This window comes from Felis catus, chromosome B2 (genome assembly GCF_018350175.1).
Source record: "Felis catus isolate Fca126 chromosome B2, F.catus_Fca126_mat1.0, whole genome shotgun sequence".
Taxonomy (NCBI): domain Eukaryota; kingdom Metazoa; phylum Chordata; class Mammalia; order Carnivora; family Felidae; genus Felis; species Felis catus.
This window is the reverse complement of record NC_058372.1, coordinates 134,640,077-134,667,006: the sequence shown is the minus strand read 5'-3', so window position 1 is coordinate 134,667,006 and position 26,930 is coordinate 134,640,077. Positions and strand designations below refer to the sequence as shown.

Sequence of the window (26,930 nt, the reverse complement as noted above, 5' to 3'; positions counted from 1 at the left end):
ACCTGGGTAGCTCAGTTAAGTGGTCAACTTCGGCTCAGGTCATGATCTCACCGTTCATGAGTTAGAGCCCCGTGTCAGACCCTGTACTGATGGCTCAGAGCCTGGAACCTACTTCAGATTCTGTATGTCCCTCTCTCTCGGTCCCTCCCCTGCTCACACTCTGCCTCTGCCTCTCTCTCTCTCTCTCTCTCTCTCTCTCTCTCAAAAATAAATAAACATTAAAAAAAATTTTTTTTTAAACTGAAGAGTGTAAGGTACATTTATTTCACATTTTATAGATTTGCCAAACTGCTTTCCAACACTACCAATGTACTCTCTCAACAAAAAAGTATATTGTATATTAATTGTCAGTTTCCCCTTTCCAGTACAAAGTATTAAGCTCTTTGATCTCTGACAATCTGTTCATGAAAAATGGTACTTTACTACAACACTAATGTGTAATTTATTAAGTATGTAAATATAAATGAAAATGACATCTTTTCATTGGCTTAAGTGCTAATGTCATCTGTATTTCTTCTATGAACTATCATTCTTGTACTTTACCTATTGAATACTTCCCTCAGTTTTTCTTTTAATTTTGCTTGTAACATTTTTTTCTCTGCAGAAATCCCAATTTTTAAAAAAAAATTTTTTAATGTTTTTTTGGAGAGAGAACGTGAGTGGGAGAGGGGCAGAGAGAGAGAGAGAGAGACAGAATCCGAAGCAGGTTCCAGGCTCTGAGCTGTCAGCACAGAGCCCAACACGGGGCTCGAACTCACAGACTGCAAGATTGTGACCCAAGCCGAAGTTGGATGCTTAGCCGACTGAACCACCCAGGCACCCTAGAAATCCCAATTTTTTATGTTGCAAAATATATCAGGCCTCTTTGTCTTTTGTCATGCTTTATTTTTGTTTTATTTTATTATTATTATTTTTTTAATTTATATCCAAGTTAGTTAGCATATAGTGCAACAATGATTTCAGGAGTAGATTCCTTAATGCCCCTTACCCATTTAGCCCATTCCCCCTCCCACAACCCCTCCAGCAACCCTCTGTTTGTTCTCCATACTTAAGAGTCTCTTATGTTTTGTCCCCCTCCCTGTTTTTCTATTATTTTTGCTTCCCTTCCCTTCCCTTGAATTCATCTGTTATGTGTCTTAAAGTCCTCATATGAGTGAAGTCATATGGTATTTGTCTTTCTCTGACTAATTTCACTTAGCATAATACCCTCTGGTTCCATCCACATAGTTGCAATTATTTTTATTTTTTAATGTTTATTTATTTTTGAGACAGGGAGGGAGAGAGAGACAGAGCATGAGTAGGGAAGGGGCAGAGAAAGGGAGACAGAATCTGAAGCAGGCTCCAGGCTCTAAGCTGTCAGCACAGAGCCCAACGCGGGGCTCGAACCCATGAACCATGAGATCATGCCCTCAGCCAAAGTTGGACACAACCGAGCCACCCAGGTGCCCCTTGTAATGTTTTAAAAAGTCATTTCTATTTAATGCTTATAAGTAATAATTTTCCTATATTTTCTTCTAGTATAATTACCAATTCATCATATATATGACTTTATTTTGGTACAAAGAGGTCTTTACGTTTAAATAAGAGTTTCTCCAACCCCAAATACTTTCAGAGAATCAGAAAAGCTATTGTTTTTCTCTCCAAAAACCAATAGAGGACTCATTCAAATAACTGACATTTAAAACCCAAGAAAATTCCCAACAGATTGAAAGTGCTAGATAACTTAAGATAGGTCTTTCTCAAAGTTACAAATTTTCATAGCTGCTATACTTGACCAACCCCTAATGGATTTTCCAAATAAAATATTTCAAATAATATTCAACTTGAGATTTTATGATATGTCCATTATATCATTTAAAATACTCTCTCCCTAATTCACTCATCACTAAATAACCTTTTATATCCAATTTTTACATGATTAGATACCAGTGACAACCAACAAAAACTTTAATGACAGTTTCTACCAAGAAGGCTTCCTTCTATAGATCATGGATTAATAAAAGAGGCTCATTACCAACCGACATAGCTCATAGATGATAAAATTTAACTTTCTTTAAACCTTTTTTACTGAAAAAAACCCATCTTAGTGGAAAACTGTGATCCATTTGTGCCCGAATGACCAAAGTTAACTTACCATATGTGGAGCACTGATTGTTGCTTGGAAACCTGCAAAAGAAGAAGAGAACTACTGACACATTCGATGCAAAAACATACCAGATACTCCATGTAACTCCTTTCCTCACATCCACAAATTCTTTGTCATAAAATATTTTTTGTTTTTATGATCTCAAGAAAATAAAACTTTTATTTTGCATTTTAGAGTACTGTCAAGCAGCAGTTAAAATGAGAAAATACAATCATGCCAAAGGCCGATGTGCTCTTCTAGTACAACACTCCCACTATTTCTGAAAATTTCTTCTCCCGTATAGTTAGCTGAAAAAGTAAGTTGAGTTGGTAACTTTATGGCTTGTTTTCCTCTCCAGATTTATGAAAAGAAAACAAACTTCCATATACAATAGGTATGCAAAATCTTTGCAAAATTAAGTGGCTTCATACTTCCGACAACTTAATGAACAACTAACTGGCACTCCGAGTAGATTAAGAGACTAACACCTACTTCAATTTGCTCTATATACTAACACCTGATGGTAATTCACAATCTTTTCGTAGTGTTTAGCTTTCAAGTTTTTTCTTCCGGTGCTGCTTTCTCAAAACTTATTTACCTGCTTCTGCATCTGAAGCAATTTTCACTGAGCGGTGGTAGCAGGTGCCTTCGGGGTTCAGAAGCTCCCCAGGATCTTCTCTGCTGACTGTTATAGTGCTTTGAAAGAAGAAAGTATGGCGGCTGGCCGACAGGATCCCGAGGCACTTCTAAGCCTCAAAGGCGCCCACTGCCAAGGCTCAGCAGTTCAGCAAAAACTGCTTCAGGAGAAGGAGTTAAATAAAGAACTTTCTGAAATCAAGCACAAACCAAAAGATTCAGGGCAAGTGAAGCAGAGAAATCAATAACTACTTTATTACGCTTACTTCCTTTAATATTGATTTAAAAAACCGATACTAATGTGAAAAACCACCTCAGTCAACATTGAGGCCCTAAAGAGCACTCAGCTTAAACTTAAATTTTCATTAAAAGTATGTTTTATGAAGAATGTTTAAAATATTGTTTATATAGATTATATACAGTTTGAGAAAACAGAAAACATACACATAACATCATCTTATTGAAATGGTTATGTTTGGGATTATGAAACTTCCTGAGGCATAAAATTCAAATTAGCAAGGTAATAATATCTGTGTCTCAAACTAGTTTTACTTAACAAAAAATTATACAGTTAATGAGTAAAAATGTGACAATTTCAGAAATCCAGAAGCTCACCTATTGATTGTGGAGAATCCATATAAGGGTTACATTTTGCATAGTGGGAGCGGTCTGTGGCCAGCATTACTTCAAACACTTTATCTGTTTTGATGATTCCATTTTCTGAAACGAATGAGGCAAACATTTTAAGCTGGGAGTGAGATGATGAGATGATTACCTATATTTTAGAATAATTACTCTGGTTGCACTGTAGAGACTGGATTGGAAGAGAGCAAGAATGGCAGTTGTTGCAATGACCCAGGTAAACACAACCTGGTCCTCAGTGAGGACAGTTAGGATGAAGAAAAGTAGGATTTGAGTTATATTTAATAGGTAATGTATACTTAAATAACTAGCTTTGAAGGAAGAACGGGGATAATGGCTGAAATGCTGATGTCATACACTGACTTGAGAAATCCTACAGAAGGAGCAGAGTTAAGGAGAAAAGGGTAACTTACTTATTCAGTTAATGGCTAAAGAGCATACAGGTGGAGATACGCAGCAGTCCACGGAACACGTGGATCTGGAGTTCAGGAAAGAGAGCTAGGGCGGAGATAAAGATTTCTAGTTATACGGATGGTAACTGAAGCAACGGAAGTGAAATAAGTGGCCAGGGAAGAATACACAGGAAGAAAAACAAAAGCGAACACTGAAGAGATGTGCAAAGGAAGCAGAACCTTCAGAGATTATGACAAAGAGCAGTCACAAGGGTGGATGAAAATCAAGTAGATAAACTGTTACAAAGCCCAAGCGAAAAGAAATTTTTCAAGAAGGAAAGCAGGGTGAGTAATGATTATATATGGGTCCCCCAACTATTCATTCTTTGAGATTAAATATAATACATTAAATTAGAATAACCTTCATGGTACCATGTTGTTATTCAGTAAAGCCCTTATTAACTCACTCAGTAAGTTTATTGACTGTCTAATACATACCAGACAAAATGGTATATGCTTAGGATTATACAAATAAACAAGATAGCATATTCCTGTCCTCACAGATCTAAAAACTGTAAGATTAAATGTATGAACTTGACTTTAACATTCAAGAAATAAAATTTTTTAACCAAAATATGCTTTGCTGAATTTGGCAACGTTATGAATAACTATTTTAAAATGAGACTTTAGGGGTGCCTGGGTGGCACAGTCGGTTAAGCTTCCAACTTCAGCTCAGGTCAGGACCTCATGGTTCGTGAGTTCAAGTCCTGTGTTTTGGGCTCTGTGCTGACAGCTCAGAGCCTGGAGCCTGCTTCAGATTTTGTGTCTTCCTCTCTCGCTGCCCCTCCCCCGCTCGTGCTCGCTCTCTCTCTCTCTCTCTCTCTCTCAAAAATAACAAACATTAAAAAATTTTCTTTGAAAAATGAGACTTTAGTGGGGTGCCTGGCTGGCTCAGTTGAGACAGGATGTGACTTGGGGCACCTGGGTGGCTCAGTCGGTTGAGCCTCTGACTCTTGATTTCGGCTCAGGTCATGATCTCACAGTTCGTGAGATCGAGCCCCACATCAGGCTCCACGCTGATAGTGCAACCCCTGCTTGGGATTCTCTCTCTTCCTCTTTCTGTCCCTCCCCTGCAGGCATGTGTGTGTGTGCACACTCTCTCACTCTTTCTCTCTCTCAAAATAAATGAATAAACTTTAAAACTTTAAACTTTAAAAAAAGGAAAAGGAAAAACATGTGACTCTTGATCTCAGGGTTGTGAGTTCAAGCTGGGTGTGGAGATTACTCATATAAATTTAAAAAAAATAAGACTTCAGTAAAAGCATCATGAGAAGTTTCAAATATTTATGCAAACTTATTTAATTTATTCATTAACTGTGGAGTGTCCAGGTTCTAAAGGTTAGTAATGGCAGTTACCAGAACCTGAATCTCTTCACATAGTCACTCAAAAAATCCTCAACCTAAGATCATGAAGGGGCATATATAAAACCACACATGACCCATGCCTTCATATTACTAGAAGGCAGAGAATATTCAGACTTCGAATTACCTATAAAATAAACACTAAATTCCAACAAAGTTCCTCCCATTGCTGTAAGCCTGTGGGTACAGAAAACCAGGGTGGGGATGGGATGAGGTTAAAAGACTCCGAGAGAAAAAGGAGAAGCAGGGGATACAGATGAAGCACACACAAAATCATTCCCCTCTAAAGGAGTAGCAGCACTAAGTACTAAAATACGGAACATAGTCCTGGGACTTGGATGTTCACAGCACTGGCTATAAGAAAGGAACTTAAAAGACGGTGAGATGACGAAGATGCCAAGACCATTCAATGATGAAAGATCAGTCATTTTCAACAAACAGTGCTGGGACAACTGGATAACCACATGTAAAAGAATGAAACTCAAACTTTACTTCATATCATATATAAAAATTAACTCAAAATGGATCAAAGACCTAAATATATGAGTTAATACCATAAAACTCATAGAAGATAATATTGAGGTAAATCTTCATGACCTTGGATTTGGCAATGGATTCACAGATAGAATACCAAAAGCACAAGCAACAAGAGAAAACAATAGAAATTGGATTTCATCAAAATTAAAAGTTTCTGTGCCTTAAGGATGCTATCAAGAAAGTGAAAAATAACTCATAGAATGGGAGAAAATATCTGCAAATCATGTATCTGGGAAGGGACTTGTATTTAGAATATATAAAGAACTCTTACAATTCAATGTAAAGAGACAAAATGTGCAAAGAATCTGAATAGACATTTCTCCAAAGGTATACAAGTGGCCAATAGGTACATGAAAAGATGCTGCTCAGGGAAATGCAAATTAAAACCACAATGAGACACCACTTCATAGCCCCTACAATGGCTACAATCAAAAAGGCAGATGATAAATACTGGCAAGGACTTATGCACTGCAGGTGGAAATGTAAAACGGTGCTGCCACCTCAGAAAATGGCAGTTCCCCAAATGGTTAAAGGTAAGAGTTACCACAGGACCCAGAAATTCTATTCCTATATGTATACCCAAGAGAAATGAAAATATATGTTCACATGGAAACTTGTACACAAATGTGCATAGGAGCATTATTCATAATAGCCCAACGTGGTAATAACCCATATGTCCACCAATGAATGGGTACACAAAATGTGGTATATCCATACAATAAAATATTATTAAACCATAAAAGTACTGACTCCTGCTACCACATAATATGAACCTTGAAAACACTGTGCTAAGTGAAAGAAACCAGTAGCAAAACACCAGATACTGTATGGTTCTATTTAAAAATTAAATGGGACTAGAGGTGGCAACCTTGAGAAGTTCTACTTCTGGGGGAGAATCAAATAAAAAGTGAAAGGATGGTGCCTCTTGGTGCAGCAAAAGGGAAAAGATAATTAAGGACATTACAGAAACAAAAGAGCAACAAGATGTGCTGACTCCTCCCCTTTTCCCAACACTACTCCCAACACATCATCATCCATTAAAGAAACTGCAAGTCAGGGGCACCTGGGTGGCTCAGTTGGTGAAGCGTCCGACTTCGGCTCAGGTCATGATCTTACAGTTCGTGGGTTCGAGCCCCATGTCCAGCTCTGTGCTGACAGCCCAGATTCTGGAGCCTGCTTCAAATTCTGTGTCTCCCTCACTCTCTGCCCTTCCCCTGCTCTCACTCACTCTGTCTCTCTGTCTCTCAAAAGTAAACATTAAAAAAATTAAAAAAAAAAGAAACTGCAAGTCACAATACTGAAAAAAGGCGCTGTTGAATTGTGTCCACAAAATGTTTAAAAATAGGAAAACGAAAAAACTCAACTCCATCCAAAGATACTGTAAAAAGAAAACAAAATACAAATAAAAACATTCCGGCTGATTAAACAGAAACAATAATTTTAAAACTACATTCAAAGAAAACCTAGCAGAAAGTAAGTAAAAATATTACCAGGCCAACTTCATGACATTTACTAATAAAACTATCAGACTTTATTTGAAGAATTTTTTTTTATTTTTTTTTTAACATTTATTTATTTTTGAGACAGGGAGAGACAGAGCATGAACGGGGGAGGGTCAGAGAGAGAGGGAGACACAGAATCTGAAACAGGCTCCAGGCTCTAAGTTGTCAGCACAGAGCCCGACGCGGGGCTCGAACCCACGGACAGTGAGATCGTGACCTGAGCCGAAGTCGGACGTTAACCGACTGAGCCACCCAGGTGCCCCATTGAAGAATTTTTTTAATGTCTATTTATTTATTTATTTACTTTGGTGTAGCTTTCTTTTCTTTTCTTTTTCTTTTTTTTTTTTTTTACAATTATTTATTTTTGAGAGACAGAGCACAAGTTGGGGAGGGGCTGAGAGAGGAAGGAGACACAGAATCCGAAGCAGGCTCCAGGCTCTAAGCCATCAGCAGAGCCCGATGCAGGGCTCGAACCCACAAACCGCGAGATCATGACCTGAGCCGAAGTTGGACGCTCAGCCAACTGAGCCACCCAGGCGCCCCTCTTTCTTTTTTATATGTATGTAATTTGTTGTCAAATTGGCTTCCATACAACACCCAGTGCTCATCCCAACAGGTGCCCCCCTCAATGCCCACCACCCACTTTCCCTTCTCCCCCACCCCTCATCAACCTTCAGTTTGTTCTCTGTATTTAAGAGTCTCTTATGGTTTGCCTCCCTCCCTCTCTGTTTGTAACTTCTCCCCCACTTCCCCTTTCCCCCCATGGTCTTCTGTTACATTTCTCAAGATCCACATATGAGTGAAAATATATGGTATCTGTCTTTCTCTGACTGACTCATTTCACTTAGCATAATACCCCCCAGTTCCATCCACGTTGTTGCAAATGGCCAGATTTCATTCTTTCTCATTGCCAAGTAGTATCCCATTGTATATATAAACCACATCTTCTTTACCCATTCATCAGCTGATGGACATTTAGGCTCTTTCCATAATTTGGTTATTGTTGAAAGCACTGCTATAAACATTGGGGTACATGTGCCTCTATGCATCAGCACTCCTATATCCCTTGGGTAAATTCTTAGCAATGCTATTGCTGGGTCATAGGGTAATTCTATTTTTAATTTTTTGAGGAACCTCCAACACTGTTTCCCAGGGCGGCTGCACCAGTTTGCATTCCCACCAACGGTGCAAGAGGGTCCTGCTTCTCCACATCCTCGCCAGCATCTATAGTCTCCTGATTTGCTCATTTTAGCCACTCTGACTGGTGTGAGGTGGTATCTCAGTGTGGCTTTGATTTGTATTTCCCTGATGATGAGTGACGGTGAGCATCGTTTCATGTGTCTGTTGGTAATCTGGATGTCTTCTTTGGAAAAGTATCTATTCATGTCTTCTGCCCATTTCTTCACTGGATTATTTGTTTTTCAGGTGTGGAGTTTGGTGAGTTATTTATAGATTTTGGATACTAGCCCTTTATCCGATATGTCATTTGGAAATATCTCTTCCCGTTCCATTGGTTGCCTTTTAGTTTTGTTGATTGTTTCCTTTGCAGTGAGAAGCTTTTTATCTTGATGAGGTCCCAATAATTCATTTTTACTTTTAATTCCCTTGCCTTTGGAGATATGTCAAGTAAGAAATTCCTGTGGCTGAGGTCAAAGAGTTTGTTGCAAACTATCAGAGTTTAAAGGCAAGGAAAAAAAAACCCTCAGAGCCTCAAGGCAAAAAAATCAAGTTATGTAATAAGGATTAAAAAAAAAAAATTGGGCAACCGTCAGATTTCCTAAGAGCAAAATTCAGAGCAAAAAAGGAATAAAGCAACATTTTCAAGAAATTCAAGAAAAGAAAGCACAAATCAACAATTTAAAAAAGCAAATTACTGGGTACCTGGCTGGCTCAGTCCATACAGCATGCGACTTTTGATCTCTGGGTCATGAGTTTGAGAGTTCAAGCCCCACATTGTGGGTAGAGTTTTTGTAAAAAAAAAAATTTTTAAACCCACAAAACAACAAGAACAGCAAACTACTGATACATTCAACAACACAGATAAAGTTCAAAAGCATTAATGTCAGTGAAAGAAGCCATATATACTGTATGACTCCTATAGATTGTACACTATATGACAATTTATATCAAATTCTAGAAAAGTCAAAATCATAGTGGCACAAGGCTGATCTGTGATTGCTAGAGGTTAGGGGTAAAGGAGATTGATTGCTAAGCAACATGAGAAACTCTGTGGGTAAAAGAAATGTTCTAGATCGTAGATCAGCAAATTTACATAAAGGTCAAAATAGTAAATATTTGAGGCTCTGCAGGCCGAATAATCTCTGTTGCAACAACTCAACTCTGTCAATGTAGTGTGGGAACAACACAAACAATACCAAATACAGGGAATGGCTGTGTTAAGAAATATGTCTTTATTTCTAAAAATAGACACCAGACCAGATTGGGCTTCTGAGCTGTGGTTTGCTAATCCCTATTCTACATCATTAGGGTGTTGGTTACACAACTATATTTGTCAAATTTTTCAAACTGTAATTTTTTTTTTAGGATTTTATTTAAGTATGCTCCATGCCCAACATGGGGCTCAAACTCACAACCTCGAGATCAAGTGTTGTATGCTCCACCCACAGGGCAAGCCAGGTGCCCGTCAGATTGTAATCTTAAAATTAGTTGATTTATACCTCAATAAAGATGTTTTTTTAAGTGTAAACCAAAGATTTTATACCCAGTCAAATTGTCCTTCAAATATCAAGTTTAGAGAAAAGATGTTTTGAATGTGCCAGAATTCTGGGAATGTCAGACAAGCCCTTCTGAGATATCTTCCAGAGGATGTGCTTCATCTAACCAAGAGATAAACAGGGATACATCATCAAAGGACACATAACCAACTGTAAAGCAAAGACTAAAACAGGGGTAGAGACATGGGTGGAATAATACATAAATGTCATATGGTTCTGACAAAGTAAAAAAAAATGCATCTGTAAACAATGAGAGGAGAAAAAAGGGGTAAAGTAGAATTAGATCATTGACTGTTATGTAGGTAATGGGGGGAATCAAAGGATACCATTTAATACTGACTGACCAGATAGCAAATAGAAAAGGTAGTTTAAAGACACTGCAAAAGGTATAAACACAAACCTTCCAAATAACAAAAGAATATACTTAAAAATTAGCAAACAAAGCACATGAAATAGAAAAACATTGTAAAGGGGTGCCCAGGTGGCTCAGTCAGTTAAGCATCTGACTTTGACTCAGGTCATGATCTCACAGTTTGTGAGTTTGAGCCCCACGTCGGGCTCTGTTCTGACAGCTCAAAGCCTGGAGCCTGGTTCGGATTCTGTGTTTCATTCTCTCTCTGCCCCCACCCCACTTGTGCTCTGTCTCTCAAAAATAAATAAATGTAAAAAAATTAAAAAAAAAAAAAAAGAAAAACATTGTAAATAGTCCTAGACTGGCAAAGACAAACTTAGTCTTTTCATTTTAAAATATTATAAATTTTGGATATGGGTGCCTGGGTGGCTCAGTTGATTAAGTCCGACTTTGGCTTGGGTCATGATCTCATGGCTTGAGGGTTCAATCCCTATGTCAGGCTCTGTGCTGACAGCTCAGAGCCTGGAGCCTGCTTCGGATTCTGTGTCTCCCTCTCTCTCTGCCCCTCCCCTGCTTGTGCTCTGTCTCTCTCTCTCTCTCTCGCTCTCAAAAATAAATATTTTTTTAAAAAGTAAGCACTATTATTACTCCATTTTACAGATGATAAAATTGAGTTTAGAGACTAAGTTGTCTAAGACCTCAGAGCAAATCAGATGTAGGGCCATTCAAATTGAGATGTTACATTTCTTTTTTTTTTTTTTTTTTTAATTTATTTTTGGGACAGAGAGAGACAGAGCATGAACGGGGGAGGGGCAGAGAGAGAGGGAGACACAGAATCGGAAACAGGCTCCAGGCTCTGAGCCATCAGCCCAGAGCCTGACGCGGGGCTCGAACTCCGGGACCGCAAGATCGTGACCTGGCTGAAGTCGGCGCTTAACCGACTGCGCCACCCAGGCGCCCCAAAATTGAGTTTAGAGACTAAGTTGTCTAAGACCTCAGAGCAAATCAGATGTAGGGCCATTCAAATTGAGATGTTACATTCCTACTAACCACTTGACTATACTTCCACTAACATATTCAAATAGCTTAATGACTTCTAATTCATTTCCCACAATGATTCTTTTTGTTATTTATTTATTTATTTATTTATTTATTTATTTATTTATTTATTAATGTTATTAATTTATTTAATGTTATTTATTATTTTGAGAGAGCGAGAGAGGCAGAGGAAGAGGGACAGGGAGAGGGAGAGAGAGAACCCAAAGCAGGCTCCATGCTCAGCGCAGAGCCTGATGTGGGGCTTGATCCCATGACCATGAGATCATGACATGAGCTGAAATCAAGAGTCAGACACTTAACTGACTGAGCCACCCAGGCGCCCCCCAAAATAACTGAGTGGTTCTTTTGTCTTGAACTCAATTCAAATTCTAGAGAGATGATTCACAGACTTTCAAGGTTACATGGGGTCTTAGGATCCCTAAAGTCTAACTTCTTCATAAATTGGTATCATGATTACTATTTGAAGATTTCCACATTCAAATCACTCTATTATATTTCCCTGTAATAATATGAAATCTCCCTCTTTACAACTTACTTACATGAACCCTTAGTACTGCTCTCTTAAGCCACAAAAGAAATACTGAATTTTCTATCCAGCCAACATTTTTCATTCATCTGAAGACATATGACCACTTATCATATCTTTAAGATACAAGCCTTATCTTTCTCAGATTTAGCAGCTTCATTCAATGTCTCCAATATTCATCAGTTTTTAAAACCGTCATCATATTCACTTATTCATTCTTTGGATGGATACTTAAAAGTGTGATATCTAAAATCAAACATATTGCTCCAGGCACATTCTAAAAACCAAAGTGAACAGACTACTTCCCTTAAGCTAGGTAATACACTTCTATCAAACTCACATGAGTTTCTTTGGCTACTTTCTTACTCTATGTAGGCATATGGAATTTACTAAAAACTCTAAATGGTCTTTGTTGGTGTTGTTAAAATGTTTATTTATTTATTTTTGAAAGAGAGAGAGAGAAAGATGGAGACAGAGGCAGAGAGAGAATACCAAGCAGGCTCCACTGTCAGTGCAGAACCCAATGCAGGGCTTGATCTCAAGAACTGTGAGACCATGGCCTAAGCCGAAATGGAGAGTCAGATGCTTAACCAGCTAAGCCACCCAGGTGCCCCTCTAAATGGTTTCTTACTTTTTTTTTTTTTTTAATTTTTTTAAGTTTATTTATTTGAGAGAGACAGAGTCAGTATGAGAAGGGGAAGGACAGAGAGAGAGGGAGAGTGAATCCCAAGCAGGCTCCACACCATCAGCACAGAGCCCGACGTGGGGCCCAAGCCCATGAACCTGGAGATCATGACCTGGGCTGAAACTGAGAGTTGGACACTTAACCAACTGAGCCACCCAGGCACCCCTCTAAATGGTTTTTAAAAGTATGTCACAAAAAAAAAAAAATAAAAAAAATAAAAAAAATAAAAAAAAAATAAAAAAAATAAAAAAAATAAAAAAAAAAAAATAAAAGTATGTCACTATTTATTAAAAAGATGAACACATCAAGTCTCAGTATCAACCCTTATTATGCCATTATTGGGTAGTTTCCAAAATTTTCACAATATTCTTTTTATTTTTGCCCCAAATTCCGTATTTTGAAAGATGCCTAAACCAAGCTACATTTACTAAGTTATTAAGTCAGTTTACCATTTTTGGTAATCTGACATGTATAACTGCCAGCACCCTGAACTGTTTTTAGCAAACAGTAAAATAATTTAATGTTTCACTTTTCGTGGATAGCCCAATTATGAGTAAATGTGTAATTACCATCAGGCTTTCTGAAATAGCGAACAGCTCTATAACCACCCATACCCAATCTTCCTGCACCCTAGGGACCAAGGACCTTAATTAAATAATTATAATAATGGCTAGTGTTGGTCCAAATATGCAATTGATCCAAATAAGAAGGTTCAAAAAGGAGAATGTAGAATCCAAACCATAAACCAAATAATAAAAAAACTTAAAGAGATTAGAGCCATGTTGAGAAGGTATCTGTTTCTCTTTTTTTTTTCTTAAAAACATCTTTTTTTTTTTAATGTTTATTTATTTATTTTTGAGAGAGAGAGAGAGAGAGAGAGAGAGAGAGAGAGAGCAAGCAGGAGAGGGTCAGGCAGAGAGGGAGACAGAATTCCAAGCAGGCCCACGCGGTCAGCACAAAGCCCAACATGGGGCTTGAGCTCAGGAACTGTGAGATCATGACCTGAGCTGAAATCAAGGGTCAGATGCTTAACCGACTGAGATACCCAGGCACCCCTCTGTTTCTCTTCTTAACTTCAGGGGTGGAGAAGGGTGCAGAGGGAAATAAGTTCCGGGAAAAAAAAAAAAAAGATATGAAAGAAAACTAAAATGTGACAGGATTTAAAGCAATTGATGTAATACAAAACAAGGAAAAATATCTGACTATTCCTCTACAATAGTAGGAGGGATCTGTGATACTGGAAACAGAAGGCAGGGAATAAACACACAGCAGACTACATAACTCAGCCATGAGTTATCATCACTGGTGACTATTGATTTTCAACACTTAAAAACCAACAAAGTACAGGAGTACCTGAGTGGCTCAGTCGGATGAGTGTCCGACTTTGGCTCAGGTCACGATCTTGCAGTTTGTGAGCTCAAGCCCCACGTTGGGCTCACTGCTGTCAGTGCAGAGCCTGTTTCGGATCCTCTGTCTCCCTCTCTCTCTGCCTCTCCCCCACTCATTCTCTCTCTCAAAAATAAATAAATTGAAAACATTAAAAAAACAACAATGTACAGAAAATTTATTTACTGCTCAGAACAAAATGCAAACTATCAATTTTGACAATGTAAAAGACCCACTAATAAGTTGTAAAATGAGAGGAAGAGCTCGCTGGTATCCTTTCTTACAAAGTTACCAGAGGTAGTGTTAGTTTATGAAATATTGAACAAGAAATTGAGGTTAAAGTATATTACTTAAAGTTACAAAGGTAACCACAAAAAAGGAAGCAAAAATTATGATGGGGGAGGAGTAGGTGTAAATACTCATCCATCTTGGCAGGAGGTCAACAGATAATGTCCAAAGTTGATAAAATAAGAAATGACAGTTTAACCACATGATTTAAAGACATGAAGGTAACTAACAGAAGAACCAAAAAAACATAGTTAAAAGTGGTTCCCGGGGTGCCTGAATGGCTCACTCGGTTAAGCATCCCACTCTTGAACTCAGCTCAGGGCTTGATCTCTGGGTCATGAGTTCAAGCCCTGCGTTGGGCTTTACGCTGTGCATGGAGCCCACTAAAAACAAAACAAAACAACACAAGTGGTTCCGTCTAAGCAATGAGTCTAGGGGTGGGGAGGAATAGGGCCAAGCAATCGTTATTTTTCACTAAAAGCTCTTCTGTATGATTTTATCTTTTAACCATGTACATATTACTTGACTAAAAATTAATCTTAATTCTCCCAACCCTTTATCACAGATGGTTTGTATTTATATACATACATATATATATATATATACATATATATATATATATATACACACACACACACAATACACACACATACATAAATATACTCTCCAATTAGCAAGATCTAAGATGTAGTGAGAGAGTTCTTTTCCTTCACAGTGGTAGAATTTTAACGGAATGCATTACCTAGCTTCTCTATAGTTACCTATAATCTTACAATTAAGCTCTTGTCAATGGAACATACCAGAAATTATGTATGCAACTTCCAGATCATCCCCTTAAAAAGGAATGGGGGTTTTTCCTCTTTCCTCAATCTTCACCCAACTGGCTGGAATATGGAAATGATGGAGGTAAATAAACTATCTTCAATCTTTCAGATGAGGGAAAGACTTTAGGAAGCACAAGAGAGATCCTTGTGCTCTACACTATGGAACCACCATATTAGCTCTGAATTACTTAGTTGTTACAGGATAGAGAAACTTTGATTATGTTAAGCCATTGTTATTTTGGTCTTTGTTATAGCAGCTGAACAGGTACCCTCAGGCACACAGTATATGAAGAGGAAAATGAAATCAGCCTGAAGAACAGAACTGGAGTTGGAGCATGGGAATAGTTAGTTGTATAAGGCCCTAAAGAGGCTGCAAAGCTAAGCAAAAGGTGTTTAATACAGCAAGCAACAGGAGCCTGGGAAGGCAAGCAACTTAACAGAAATCGGTATATTAGGAAAATCAGTATAATGCGTAGAACAGAGCTGAGGGAAGCGAAAAGGAAAGTGTGACAACCTATCAGACACTTGGAGGTCTATCACTCCAAGCGTGAACTAAGGACCTAGGTTGGGAAAGTATCAATGAAACTACAGTGGAAGCAAACCAAGAAAGGCATCTGGAAGAACTATTCAGTTAATGTGGTAACGGTCTAAAAGAATCAATGACTACTTCAAGATTCGTGACCTGGGAGAATAGAAGAATGGAAGCAATCCTGGTAGAAATGAAAAAGAAGAGAGTCTGTGTTGATATGAAGCACTGAACACACCAGGAAGAATGCCCCGATGCAGAGCTCGAACTCACAAAGTGTGAGATCATGACCTGAGCCAAAGTCACACACTTAACCGACTGAGCCACCCGGGTGCACCTGTTTCCTACTGAGAATTAGACATGATATGAGATAAGCAGAGCTTGAGACACTCTGGGTATAGAAAGTCTGAAAGATATTAGTTTCTGTTTTTATTTTATTTTGTATTTTATTCTATTTTATTTTGTTTTATTTTATTTTATTTTTAGAGAGAGAGAATGCAAAAGAGGAAGCGGGGCAGAATCTCATGTCCCTGGGATCATGACCTGAGCTGAAATCAAGAGTCCGATGCTCAACCGACTGAGCCACCCAGGTGCCCCTGAAAGAGATTAGTTTTAAATTCACACTATAATTAAAGAAGAATTTCATGTGACGGCAAGTTACAATAAAGCATATCATCTAAGTACCAGAGATTATTTCAAAATACATCTTTCTTGGTGTGCCTGGGTAGCTCAGTTAAGTGTCCAAGTTTGGCTCAGACAATGACCTCACGGTTAATGGGTTCAAGCCTGGCGTCAGGCTCTGTGTTGGCAGCTCAGAGCCTGAAGACTACTTTGGATTCTGTGTCTCCTCTCTCTGTCTCTCCCCTGCTTGCACTCTCTCTCTCTCTCAAAAGTAAATGAACATTAAAAAAAATTTTTTTCTAAATACATCTTTCTCGCTAGAGTTGTCGAATCACTATGTTGTACAGTTGAAACGAATGTAGCACTCTGTCAGATAATTAATAAAGAAAAAATCATCTTGGGGTGCCTGGGTGGCTCAGTTGGTTGAGTGTTTGACTTCAGCTTAGGTTATGATCTCGTGGTTTTGAGTTCAAACCCCATATCAGGTTCACTGTTATCAGTGCGGAGCCCACTTTGGAAACTCTGTCCCCCTCTCTCTTTGCCCTTCCTCCACTCGCTCACCCTCTCCCTCTCTCTCAAAAACAAATAAACATTAAAAAAATTTTTAAAAACCCACATCTTAAAAAAAAATTAATAAATACCCACATCTTTCCTTGAACTATCACTCCTAATAGATACATAAAGCTAACGATTTGTCTTGACACTATTTCTTTTTCTTTTCTTAAAGTTTATTTGGAGAGTGAGAGAGAGAGGGTGCGAAACAGAGATAGAGGGAGAGAGAGAATCCCAAGCAGACTGCGCTGTCAGCACAGAGCCCAATGCGGGGCTCAATCTCACAACCATGAGATCATGACCTGAGCCAAAATCAAGAGTTGGGTGCTCAACAGACTGAGCCATCCAGGCGACCCAGTTTTGACACTATTTCTTAAAGCAGCATGTTCCCTGGACTCCTCACACTTGACAAACTAAAATGTTATACACAACTCTAAAATACAGGTAACCAAATGTTAACTTCTGTGGCTCTCTCCTAACACACACATACACAAACCCCACAGTTGATTTTATGAAATCCATGACATGTTTAAAATTACAGAATCTTGGGGCACCTGGGTGGCTCAGTTGGTTAAGTGTCTGACTCTTGATCTCAGCTCAGGTCATAATCTCATGGTTTGTGAGATCAAAACCTTCGTAGGGCTCTGCACTGACAACACAGAGTCTGTTTGGGATTCTCTCTCCCTCTCTCTCTGCCCCTCCCCTGTGTATTCTCTCTCTCTTGCTCTCTCTCTCCCTTTCCCCCCAAAATAAATAAACATTAAAAAATAAAATTACAGGGGCGCCTGGGTGGCTCAGTCAGTTGAGCGTCCGACTTCAACTCAGGTCATGATCTCGCCGTCCATGGGTTTGGGCCCTGCATCAGGCTCTGTGCTGACAGCTCAGACCATGGAGCCTGTTTCGGATTCTGTGTCTCCCTCTCTCTCTGCCCCTTCCCCCGCTCAGGCTCTGTCTCTGAAAAATGAATAAACCTTAAAAAAAAATTAGAAATAAATAAATCAATTACAGAATGCTGGATTTGGAAGGGTCCGTGGAAGTCTAGCACACAGTCAAAGCTGATGACCTGTCTCTTCTACAACATCCCTTACAGAAAACGGTCATTCTTTGCTTCAACATATCCAGTGACAAAAAACATTATTTTTCAAAGCCAACTCTTCAATTGTTGGGATAGCATTGTGAATACTTCCTTATAATGAGCCAAAATCTGCCTCCCGGTTGTCCTGGTTTGACCCTCTACTACATGACATTTCCTCAAATATTTAAACACGATTGCTCTCTTAAGCTTTCTCATTGCTAAATCAAACAACCTCAATCCCATCGAATCACCATATAAAATGCCGACACTCTCATCATCTTGATCACCCTTGTCTGAATATCTTGTTTTTTAACTGCTACTCTTAAAGCATGAGGGTCAAAGCTAAACGTAATACTAATAAAAATATGTGGAACAGCACAATGGACCCAAGACCACATTAAATAGAATGTAATATACAATACATCCAGATCTAGTGCTGCCCAATAGAACTTACAATGATGGAAATGTTCTGTCTGCACTAACAGGCAGCTTGTAACCTCATGTGGATATTTATTTAAGAGAGAGAAAGAGAGTGAGAGAGAGTGAGAGCATGCACACAAGTTGGGGAGGTGGCAGAGGGAGAGACAGAATCTCAAGCAGGCTCCACACTCAGTGTAGAGCCCGACACAGGGCTTGATCCCACGACCCTGGGATCATGACTTCAGCCAAATCAAGAGGCAGATGCTCAACCAACTAAGCCACCCAGGCACCTCTTCTTTCTTTTCTTTTCTTTTCTTTTCTTTTCTTTTCTTTTCTTTTCTTTCTTTCTTTCTTTCTTTCTTTCTTTCTTTCTTTTTCTTTCCTTCCTTCCTTCCTTCCTTCCTTCCTTCCTTCCTTCCTTCCTTCCTTCTAAAGTCTCATGTGGCTACTGAGCTCTTGAAATATGGTTAGTATGACTAAGAAACTGAATTTTTAATTTCATTTAATTTTAAATGATTTAAATTTAAGTAGACACAATATTAAAGGCCCCCTCATCGTATAAATTAAATCTGATTCAATGTACTGTAAGTTTACTTCTTAGTATGTACCCATAAAACTGACCTGAAACAAGTCAAATAAGGAGGTATGTTCTGGATTCTAAACGAGGCCCCAATTTCTGAGAACAATCCCTGAGGATTTTATTAGCTGGTTATATTTGGCCCATGAACACACATGATAAAATTATTGGAATATTCTCTTTCCCACTAGTTATGCTACTAGTCCTAAGAACTGACACTCTAAATACAAAAAGAAAATAATTCCAATTTATTTGCAGAAATAAATAAGGATACAAAAACCACAAATCATCATAATTTTTATTCAAATGCCTACTCAAAGTCTCCACTGAAATGTCTTATAAGCATCTCAAACACAACATCCCCCAAACTAAACTCCTGCTCTCCCCCACCTCCTTGCATGCCTCCTCCCCACCACTTCAAAGTCCCTGCTGCTCACTCGCTTATTATTTCCAGCTCAGAAAATGGCAGATCATTCCAGCTGCTCAGGTCCAAAACCTTGCTCTCATATCCTTGATTCAGTCTTTCTCCCACACCCCTAATCCAAATCTACCACATGCAATTTTCTCTGCCTGGAATGCCTGTCCCGCAGCTCTATCTACCTAGCTAGAACTTCTTCCCCTCCACCAACTCTTTGTTCAAATGACACCTTGGTGAGGCCTTCTCCCCTACGACTGCAAATCTAGCACCCCACACTCCTCAGCCTCCTTCCCTACTCTGTCATTTATAATGTGACATACCAGCTATTTCACTTGTCCGCTCCCATTACAAGTAACCTACAAGAGACAATATTTGTTGAGTGCTACATCCCTAGAGTTTGGCATACAGAAGAGAGTTAAATATCGGTTGGCTGAATGACAAATTCTATGTGGAGAGTATATGAGAAATGACACAAAGATGCAAAGTAAAAATAACTGATATATTAGGGCAGTGGATTGAAATTTTTTAACAAATAAAAATAGGTCAAAACAAAACAAAACACATTATTTTACGTGGCCATGACTTGAAATGTTCCCAATAAAAGTAGAAAATAAATTCTAATATAAACATTACTTAAATTGTCACATTTCCTGGATTAAGCAGGCTCACAGTTATTTTAATTTGTTTCAAGAGCACATTATTAGCCCATAATTATAAAATAGCTATATTCTTTATTTCCATAAACCAGCACTAACACGGCTGCCACTAGCCACATGTGGGCTATTTAAGTTAAATAACACAAAAATTTAGTCCCTCAGCTGTGTTAACCACATTTCAAATGCTGAATGCCACATGTGGCTGATGACTACCATATTAAACTGCACAGATACAGACATTACAGACAACTCTTTGGGCAGGACTACTATAGACTTCTTTTCTAAAACTTTATTCTAAAGTGTAAAACTGATTCAGCTGAAACATTGGCAGTGTTTAACCTCATAATTTCCAATTCTTTGTCAGTGATTTTTTTTAATTGTAAGTTTTTTTTAATGTTTATTTAATTTTGAGATAGAGAGTGAGTGCAAGCTAGCAGAGGAGAGACAGAGAGAGAGAGGGAGACACAGAACCTGAAGCAGGCTCCCCCCAGCGTGATTGCAAAGCCTGATGTGGGGCTTGAACTCACGAACCATGAGAGATCATGACCTGAGCCAAAGTCAGGCACTCAACCAACTGAGCCACCCAGGTGCCCCTCTGTGTCAGGGATTCTTAAAGTGTGGTCCCAGACCAGTAGCAGCATTACTTAGGAACTCGTTAAAAATACCAATTATTGGGGGTGCTTGGCTAGCTCAGTTGGTGGAGCATGTGACTCTTGATCTCAGAGTTGTGAGTCTGAACTCCACACTGGATATAGAGCCAGCCTAAAAAGAACAAAAAAAAAAAAAAAAGAAAAAGAAAAATACAAATTCTTGGACCACAGCAATCTGTGTTTCAACAAGCTCTCCAAGTGATCTAGGAGATTCTGAAGCATGCTCAAGTTTTAACCATTCTAAGTTACTTAAGAGTGGTTGTCTGGGTGCCTGCTTGGCTCAGTTGGTGGAGCATGTGATTCTTGATCTTGGGGGTTGTGAGTTCAAAGCCCCACGTTGGGTGTAGAGATTACTCAAAAATAAAATCTTGGTTTTTTTTTTTAATGTTTATTTTGAGAGAGAATGTGTGCATGAGTGGGGAGGGGCAGAGAGAGAGAGAGAGAGAGAGAGAGAGAGAGAGAGAGAGAGAGAGAAGGGAAATCCCAAGCAGGCTCCTCACTGTCGGCACAGAGTCCAACATGGGGCTCAATCCCACAAACTCTGAGATCATGACCTGTGCCAAAATCAAGAGTTGGATGCTTAAGCAACTGAGCTACCCAGGCACCCCAAAAATAAAATCTTAAAAAAAATGGTGATTTTCATCATAACATAAGCTATGAAATATAAAATATACCATTACATTCTACAATATTCTATAAATGATGTATCAACTATGAAATCATACACAATCATAGTTATAACATCTTATAAAAGGAAAACTAAGTAAATATTTTTAATAAACTATAATAATACTGAAATTTTTTAAAATGTTTTATATATTTTTGAGAGAGAGAATACAAGCAGGGGGAGGGACAGAGAGAAAGAGAGACAGAAGATCTGAAGCAGGCTCTGCACTGAGAGCAGCAAGCCCCATGCCCATCTTGAATTCACAAACTGTGACATCATGACCTGAGCCGAAGTCAGACGCTCAACCGATTGAAGTCATCCGGGCACCCCGATAAACTGTAATAATATTAAAACTAAAACAATCATGGGGCACCTGGGTCGCTCAGTCGTCTGAACATCCAACTCTTGATTTCTGCTCAGGTCATGATCTCACAGTTCACAAGATTGAGCCCTGAGTCAGGCTCCGACCTGACAGGGCAGAGCCTGCTTAGAATTTCTCTCTCCCTCTCTCTACACTCTCATTCTCTCTCTCTCAAAATAAACAAACATTAAAAAAAAACCTAAAACAATCGTGAACTTCATTGCTTTAAAAAGATACATAACTGTAATTTGCTTCCTCTTCCAACTTGCAGATCCTTTTTCACTTCAACATCAATATAATAATACTTTTCTTTAAGTTTTTAATTTTAATTCCAGTATAGTTAACAAATAGCGTTATATTGCTTTCAAGTATATAATATAGTGATTCAACAACATAACCACACTTTAATCTTCTTCTAAAGATTCAAGTAGAAGCCTTTAAGTTATTAGAATAAAAGTGTAATAACCAGGAAAAGAAAGAAGTTTTCAAATTTTGTGCTAACTGAAATTCTCACGTAAAATATTACTTTTATAATAAACTACCAAATAAAAATGAAACCAGGTATCTCGGTGGCTCAGTAGATTAAGTGTCCTATTCTCGATTTCAGCTCATGTCTTACATGTCTTACAGTTGTGAGACTGAACCCCAAGCCAGGCTCTGTCCTGACAGCATGGAGCCTACTTGGGATTCTCTCTCCTTCTCTCTGCCCCTCCCCCGTGCACTCTCTCTCTCCCAAAGTAAATAAATGAACATTTAAATAAAAATGAAACCGATTAGCTAGAATTCTGCAAGTAGTTGAAACTGACATTGCACAAGTGTTAGGAGAGGAAAAACAATTTGACTATTCAAACTTCCTCTTATTGGGGCGCCTGGGTGGCGCAGTCGGTTAAGCGTCCGACTTCAGCCAGGTCACGATCTCACGGTCCGTGGGTTCGAGCCCTGCATCGGGCTCTGGGCTGATGGCTCGGAGCCTGGAGCCTGTTTCCGATTCTGTGTCTCCCTCTCTCTCTGCCCCTCCCCCGTTCATGCTCTGTCTCTCTCTGTCCCAACAATAAATAAACGTTGGAAAAAAAAAAAATTAAAAAAAAAAAAAAAACTTCCTCTTATGAATCATAGAAGACTAAATATCTGCAATATCAACATCCATGTATGTTAAATATTTTTTAAATGTTTCTTTATTTCTGAGAGAGAGAGAGAGCACAAGTCAGGGTAGGGCAGAGACAGAGAGAGGGAGAGGGGGAGAGGGAGAGCGAGAATCCCTGGGGATTCTTCTGCGCTGTCAGCACAGAGCCTGAGGCAGGGCTCAATCCCATGAACTGTGAAATGATGACCTGGGCAGAAACCAAGAGTCCAGTACTTAACTGGCTGAGCCATCCAGGTGCTCCTTAAATATTTATTATTAAATTTTCTGATAGAAAAATATCCTTAGAAATTTCAGCTAGGAATAAGAGAATACAAGAAAATGATTATAAAACCACTGGGGAAAGAGGTAGGCTTGACTTCCCACACATATGGCCCAAAAAGGAGAGACTTTAAGAGCCTGATTGCCAATTTCTGCCACAGCTGAGTGTCTATGGTGCCAACCTACCAGTGGAACGTTATTTAATCATAATTTGTGCATAGAATGTTTTGGGTGTGTGCACTGCAACGGCAGGCACTACCCCATTTCAAGAAATTTTATCTAAAAACTTGCAACGTATTGAGCTTATGTGTGATCCATAGGAACCTAAATTACACTTCAAAATACTGCCTCAGCATATAATGTCCACTCCAATCAAGTATCCTTCCATAAAGTGAACGCTGGCGATGCTTGACAGAATTGGGAAATCTAAACATTCTTCGTTGCTAAATACAAAGGATATAATTTCAAACTTTTAAAATACTGTAAAAAACAGTCAAATGACTAATTATAAGTACTAACCATGTGCCAGACAAGAATATTTATTTTTGTCACTCATCTTGGTATTCCAAGCACAGATCCAAGCATATAAGGTATATTTAATTGCATTTACGAAAAAAGGAAGGGGTATTGAGTTGAGAGAATTCGAAGATATTAAAAAAAAAAAAAAAAAAAAAGTCCCAGCCCTCAAGGAAGTTACAAATCGAATTAGGAAACATGACAAACATTAAAAAAGCTAAATAACATAAGACAAAAATACCACGTGGCAGGATACGATTATTTGCAAAGTTGGTGGCAAACGGTGCTATAAATTCTGATCGCAGTGAGTATTATGGACTGCGGTCCTTCTGGTCTTCCAACCAGACAGCGACACTGTATTTCGATTTAAAAAAAGAAAGTGACACAGCACTCACATCCCACCCTAAAATCATCATAAGAGGAAGGCATACAATAACTAAAGAGAATGACACGAAAAAATTTCCACACAAAGCTTTTACAAAGCCTTGGTAGCCTTGAAAAACAAAGTCAGAACATTCCACACATACAATCCTTCGCTGGACCAGGACCTCTAATAGCTCCTGAAATACAAGTCTGTCAGGAACAGCATCCTCTGATGATTTCTTCCTCCACCCCACCGCACCCCCCACGAAGATATCCACTGGACAGCCGCCCCAGAAATTTCTCCCAGCATCCGCAATGACAATACTCTCATCTTTCCCTCCCTCCCCTCGCCTATATCAGAGGGTGGCATCTCCCTCCAGAGGAAAAAACGGAGGGCGGGGGAGTCAGTGTGGGAGAGAATGCTCGCAGCGAGGTCGATTATTGAGGAGGAGGAAGGCGAGAAGATGCGGGGGTCGAGGGTGGGGTCCCCTCAGATGCAGCCCTGCCTCCAGGCCCCGCCAACATCTCCCCACCCCAAGGGCACGCCCCTCGCCCGCCAGACCCGGACGAACAGGCGGCTGACTCGAGTGACAGCCCCACCACCTGTGCCGCGACCCCTCCCCCAGGCCCGCGGGGAGACGCCTGCTCCTGCCCCACCACGAGCAGCCCGTAGCTTTCTTTTCCCTTCGCGTCCACGTCGCCGATGAGTGACAGGTCCTGAGGGAGGCGATCGCCAGCGCATGCCGTTCGAGGCTGCTGGTGCAACCCTGCGCCGAACCCTCCAGCCGGTACCGGGCTGGAGATGGGGGGGCGGGGGGAGGACAAACAGAGCGTTCCGGACGGCCCAGGGGGACCCAGTCCAGGCCTAGCCTGGCCCAGTTGCCCCACATCGGGCGGGGGTGGCACTTACTGCGGAGATTGTGGATTAGCTCCGAGTGGCTGGCGCCGCCGGATTTCCAGGCCATCGCTAAGCACACCCGGAGCAGGTACAGAACCACCTTCAACGCGGCGACGGTGCCCAGCAGTTTCCCCAAGAGTGAGACCACCTCCCACACGGTCACCGCCCCGCTCGCGTCCCCGCTGTAGCCTCCGCTCTGACTGCTGTCGCCGCCGGTGCCGCCACTGCGCGCTCCCGGCATCCCCCGCGGCACGCATGCGCTCTGTGACGCCGCGCGGCCTCGGGTGCGGCGGGGTGGGGCCGGAGGCAAGGGTGGCCTCGTGCCCCGCCGCCTGTGCCGGTGGCTGCTGCGGCTGCTGCGGACGGGCTGGGAGCCCGGGCTGAGTCAGCACCGCCGCCGCCGCCGCCGCCGCCGCCGCTGCCGCTGCAGCTGCTGCTGCGTGCCCCCTTCCTGAGGCCTCGGCCAGCGCGCAGGCAATTTGCTGAGTTCGCCTTGCGGTTAGGCGGGGTGGGCCCCGAAGCGGTTGGTCGCGTGCCTGGCTACGGCCCTGGTCACTCAGCGCCGCGGCACGACGGCGAGGCTGATTCGTGCCGCCGCGTCTGCTCGATCTGGTTACGATCTGGTTACGATCTGGTTACGCCGCTGCCGGTAGCTCCGTAGTCGCAGCTGAGTCAGCTGTTGCGAGCGGCGGGTCTGCTCCTATAGCTGTCCAGATTGTTAGACGGTGGGCTTCCTTGGTCCTGTCTCACCCAACCCGGTTGTCTAATATTTAGGTCGGTTAGAACCCGAACTCCGGATCGTGGAGCCTGAATAATCTTAATAGAACCGGAGGGCGAAGGCCCTCTCTCAACCGAGTACTCGAGCCTCTGGCTTTGTGACAAGTACATCAGTGTTCGTTTAGCAGAGACTTCGGGACCCTGGTTTGTTCTCAATTCTAAACCACAAAATCTGAGTGGAGGAACACCAAGACGGGTGGGTGGAGCGTAGGGAGTGCTTTGCTCCTGAAAACAATGCAATCGGTTAAAAATACCACAGTATCTTATGGAGAATGTGTTATTCTCCCGACACAAGTGCATTTTCAGCTGATTAATCCCCACAGATTTCCAACGTTAGACTGGACACCAGCTTTATCGCTATCAGCCCTGTAAGACAATGAGTGAGAAGCTGACAGGGAACATTGCCTATCACATCCAACTTGCTGACTCCTAATCAGAACTGAGACTGACAGAATCCAGCCATCATTTAGTCCGATAAACGTTTAAGAAAGGAAACGAAGTGATATCAAGACCTCTACGCTACTGCATGAGCAGCAATTTTCAAATTCCAATTCTCATCAGATTTTGTTAAATGTAACACTCAGCCTACAGCCTACTCCTCCTCCTAAATGTACTTGTACATTACCTGTTTTCTGGGACTCTGTGACCATAAATGAAACCACACTCAAAAAGGTGTTCTTTTTTTTTTTTTTTAATTTTTTTTAACGTTTATTTATTTTTGGGACAGAGAGAGACAGAGCATGAACGGGGGAGGGGCAGAGAGAGAGGGAGACCCAGAATCGGAAACAGGCTCCAGGCTCTGAGCCATCAGCCCAGAGCCTGACGCGGGGCTCGAACTCACGGACCGCGAGATCGTGACCTGGCTGAAGTCGGACGCTTAACCGACTGCGCCACCCAGGCGCCCCAAAAAGGTGTTCTTTTTGAGTCGGACGCAGTGCCTACTGTGCTAAGGAGGTATCTTAGTGTTCTTTAATATTAGAAATAAAATTGTCAGTTTGGGACTTTAATAATTTTCTATGTCATCTCTCTGAAGTTTCCTAATGTTTTTCTACTTAAAAGAACAAAACCAGGGGCGCCTGGGTGGCTCCGTCGGTTAAGCGTCCCACTTCGTCTCAGGTCATGATCTCGCGGTCCATGGGTTCGAGCCCCGCGTCGGGCTCTGTGCTGACAGCTCAGAGCCTGGAGCCTGTTTCAGATTCTGTGTCTTTCTCTGACCCTCCCCTGTTCATGCTCTCTCTCTCTCTCTCTCTCTCTCTCTGTGTCTCAAAAATAAATAAATGTTAAAAAAAATTTTAAAAAGAACAAAACCAGTCTACTCTCAACAAGAGCTTGATAACTCT

At 40.6% G+C, this 26,930-nt stretch overlaps 1 protein-coding gene across 3 annotated transcripts in view; it reads right to left on the bottom strand.

Annotated features, from left to right (window-relative positions):
• PCMT1 (protein-L-isoaspartate (D-aspartate) O-methyltransferase) overlaps nt 1-25,704 on the bottom strand; it is a 52,886-nt gene extending 27,182 nt beyond the window's left edge. For 2 of the 3 annotated variants that reach the window (XM_023254498.2, XM_023254497.2), the window contains exons 1-3: nt 24,826-25,124; nt 3,377-3,481; nt 2,135-2,166 (exon numbers count right to left, since the gene is read on the bottom strand). In XM_023254498.2, coding sequence (XP_023110266.1) covers nt 2,135-2,166; nt 3,377-3,481; nt 24,826-25,054 — 366 coding nt within the window. In that variant the 5' untranslated portion in view covers nt 25,055-25,124. Of the gene's footprint in view, nt 1-2,134; nt 2,167-3,376; nt 3,482-24,825 lie in introns of all 3 variants that reach the window. The other variant, XM_045058195.1, reaches the window with a different exon arrangement.
• Between the last annotated feature and the right edge of the window lie 1,226 nt (nt 25,705-26,930).